We start from the raw sequence: 3048 nt of genomic DNA, 5'->3' as shown, positions 1-3048 counted from the left end.
GTTGGGTAGCAATAAAAATCTGTTATTCAGCACTAAGATATCTATGGGTTAACATGCGCTATTGAGTGACACATTTCCTGCATTCCTTTGGTGTTGCTCACAGATCTGTTGCGAGAAGTGGTGTCGGTCCAGCGGTCGTGACGCAGTGTCGGTCCAGCGGTCGTGACGCAGTGTCGGTCCAGCGGTCGTGACGCAGTGTCGGTCCAGCGGTCGTGGTGCGCATCGGTCGTAGGGTGACGTCTGGTGGAAAATCGGATTCCTGGTACTGATTGCATAGTAACAAACTAGCTGGAGAGCTCCGCAATGGCCTACAGTCCAGTTTCTAAGGCTTGCAAACGACCCAGATCAATACAGAGTGAACACAGAACCTTCCGGGAAGCGTGGAAAGAAGAGTACTTGTTTGTGGAATGCCCAAAAGAAAAAGCCACCTGTTTGCTTTGCAAAGAGAAAGTAAATGTTCTTAAGAGGTATAACCTTGAACGGCACTACAGAACACGGCACTCTGGATTCACTGCGAACTTCCCACTGAACTCAAAACTGCGTTCTGCAAAAGTGGCATCATTAAAGCAAGCACTTCTTTCCCAGCAGAAGATCTTCCTTTGCCAGATGAAAGAATCTGAGGCTGTTACAGAAGCGTCTTTCAAAATATGCTACTTGCTTGCCAAACATAAAAAACCTTTCACAGATGCAGAGCTGATGAAGCAATGTTTCCTTTCAGCAGCAGAAATTTTATTTGACAGCTACACTAATAAAGCCAGCATTTTAAAGGAAATTGGTGCATTGCAGCTATCCGATTCAACATGTGCACGCAGAATAGAGGCAATGGGACAAAACGTCAAGGAGCAGGTGATTCAATCAGTCAGAGAGTCACCGTTCTTCAGCATTGCCATGGATGAGTCAACAGACATAGGCGATGTGGCCCAGTTATTAGTTTGGGTGAGGTATCTGGACCAATCGCTTCATCCCAAAGAAGAGCTCCTCTGCCTTCTACCACTGCAAGGGCACACAAGAGGAGAAGATGTACTGGACAGTATGTGCAACTACTTCAAAACAAATGACATACCACTGAACACTCTTGTCAGCGTAACAACGGATGGGGCTCCTGCCATGGTAGGCCATGACAGAGGCTTCGTATCGATGCTTAAAAAGAAGCTCATAGGACAGACTGTGATAGACTACCACTGCATTATTCATCAGGAAGTGTTGTGTGCAAAATTAAAGCATGGAGAACTGAATAATGTCCTAAAAGGTGCAGTGAAAATTGTTAATTTTATCCGTGCCAAAGCTCTGAACCATAGACTTTTTAAAGCAATGCTGCAGGAATCTGAAGCGGAACAAACCGACGTCTTGATGCACACCGACGTGCGTTGGCTAAGCAAAGGGAAGGTTCTGGAGCGGTTCATCGCTTTGCTTCCTGAAATTGTACTCTTTGTGAACAGTAGAGGCCAATCGTTCCCAGAACTAACAAATGTGAAATGGCTTGTTATGCTCCATTTTCTTTCAGATCTTTTTACACATTTTAATACTCTCAATTTGACCCTGCAAGGTAAACAACAGCTTGTGTGCTCCCTCATGAATGGTATTTATGCGTTTGAAAGTAAGCTTGTGCTATTCAAAGAACAACTGGATGATAGTGACTTCACCCACTTTCCAAAACTGTTGGCTGTAATGCAGAGGTTTCCAGAGGCACAAGAAATTCTGGCAAACCTTGACCCTGGTGCATGTCTTGAGGAAATTTCTGGGGAGATCAAAAGACGATTTTCGCAATTCAGAGCCCTCACCCCTCTGTTCAGGCTGGTTGAAAACCCCTGGATGGTGAGTGCGCGGAATCTTGATGTTGTTGCCCTTATTGGCATGGAAAGGGCTCAAGCAGAACTAGAGCTCATTGACATGCAGCACAATTCAGCCCTTGAAGCATCTTTTTTGGGGCAGGCACCAGAAGAATTCTGGAAAATTGTGCCCCCTGACAAGTTTCCTCTTCTTGTTACAGTGGCCCAGAAGGTACTTTGTATGTTTGGGTCAACCTATGCTTGCGAATGTTCATTTTCCACAATGGGACTGTTGAAGAGCAAACTTAGAAATAAACTTACAGACATACATCTGGAGCAGCTCTTAAGGCTTGCCGTTTCCAACTTGGTACCAGATTACAGAAAACTAATTGGTGACATGAAATGTAAAATAAGTTCATAGTGTTTGTGTTTAACATATCTATTTTTTGGCTCTGGACATGTGCTGAATATCCGGTTGCTGCAAATTGCCATTCAATACCACTTAAGATTGCCCTGGTCTGCTAATAAAAAAATATTATAAACATGTGCTGCATGTAGTTACATCTGCTTTGGAAATACAGCATTGACTAGTAATGTTTTGAAACGGGACCATTTTTTTTTTACCCCCTCTAGCCCCGCCCCAATGACCCCGCCCCCAAATGACCCCGCCCCCACCGGTGCGGCCCTCGGCCACAAACCACACTGTAAATTCGGCCCCCGAGAGAAAGTTTGTGAGCACCCATGGTGTACATTTTATCTTGCTTTTATGGCTGTAAATCCAAATAAAAGTATTCTTGACTTGGCTTGAATTCCATTTGACGCTTTGGCATAACAGTCGTAATGATTTTGTATATTTACAATATGTTTTGAGGTTTATATACATTTGTATCTTAATTTATAATAAAACCTATGTAATCTTACTTACTGATTCCTGGTCCTTAATGTGTGGCCAAATGGGCTACACTGTAAATTAAATTGTTTTATTCAAATTAACTCCCCTCTCTGACAAATAAAAAAAGAATAATTGCTGGATAAATGGTAAGACCGGCCCAGTGCTCCTGCAGATGGTAGCAGAACAAGGATGGTTAGTTACTAAAGTAAGGGGAGTTAGAATATCCCATTCTAGATTAGTTTAGACCCAGCCCCTAGAGCCCACATTTCAGTTTGGAGAATCAGCAGAGTTCCAGCGGTTCAGGAGAGAGTTGTAACCTCAGAGGATTGACTATTAATACGGTCACGCATTGCAGTTGCTTATGCTTAGCTTGTGGTATTTTTGTGG

General features: G+C 43.5%; 1 protein-coding gene across 1 annotated transcript; it reads left to right on the top strand.

Annotated features, from left to right (window-relative positions):
• Window positions 1-303: 303 nt before the first annotated feature.
• On the top strand, window positions 304-2190 carry LOC147666372 (general transcription factor II-I repeat domain-containing protein 2B-like). The gene has a single exon (XM_086949099.1). The coding sequence runs from the start codon at window positions 304-306 to the stop codon at window positions 2188-2190; it is 1887 nt and encodes a 628-aa protein (XP_086805225.1).
• The last annotated feature ends 858 nt before the right edge of the window (window positions 2191-3048 follow it).

This window comes from Lissotriton vulgaris, unplaced genomic scaffold (genome assembly GCF_964263255.1).
Source record: "Lissotriton vulgaris unplaced genomic scaffold, aLisVul1.2 SCAFFOLD_808, whole genome shotgun sequence".
Lineage (NCBI taxonomy): Eukaryota > Metazoa > Chordata > Amphibia > Caudata > Salamandridae > Lissotriton > Lissotriton vulgaris.
This window is presented reverse-complemented; position numbering and strand designations above follow the sequence as displayed.

Coding starts and splice junctions, on each gene's coding strand:
- LOC147666372 (XM_086949099.1), top strand. CDS start 304: ATGGCCTACAGTCCAGTTTCTAAGGCTTGCAAACGACCCAGATCAATA.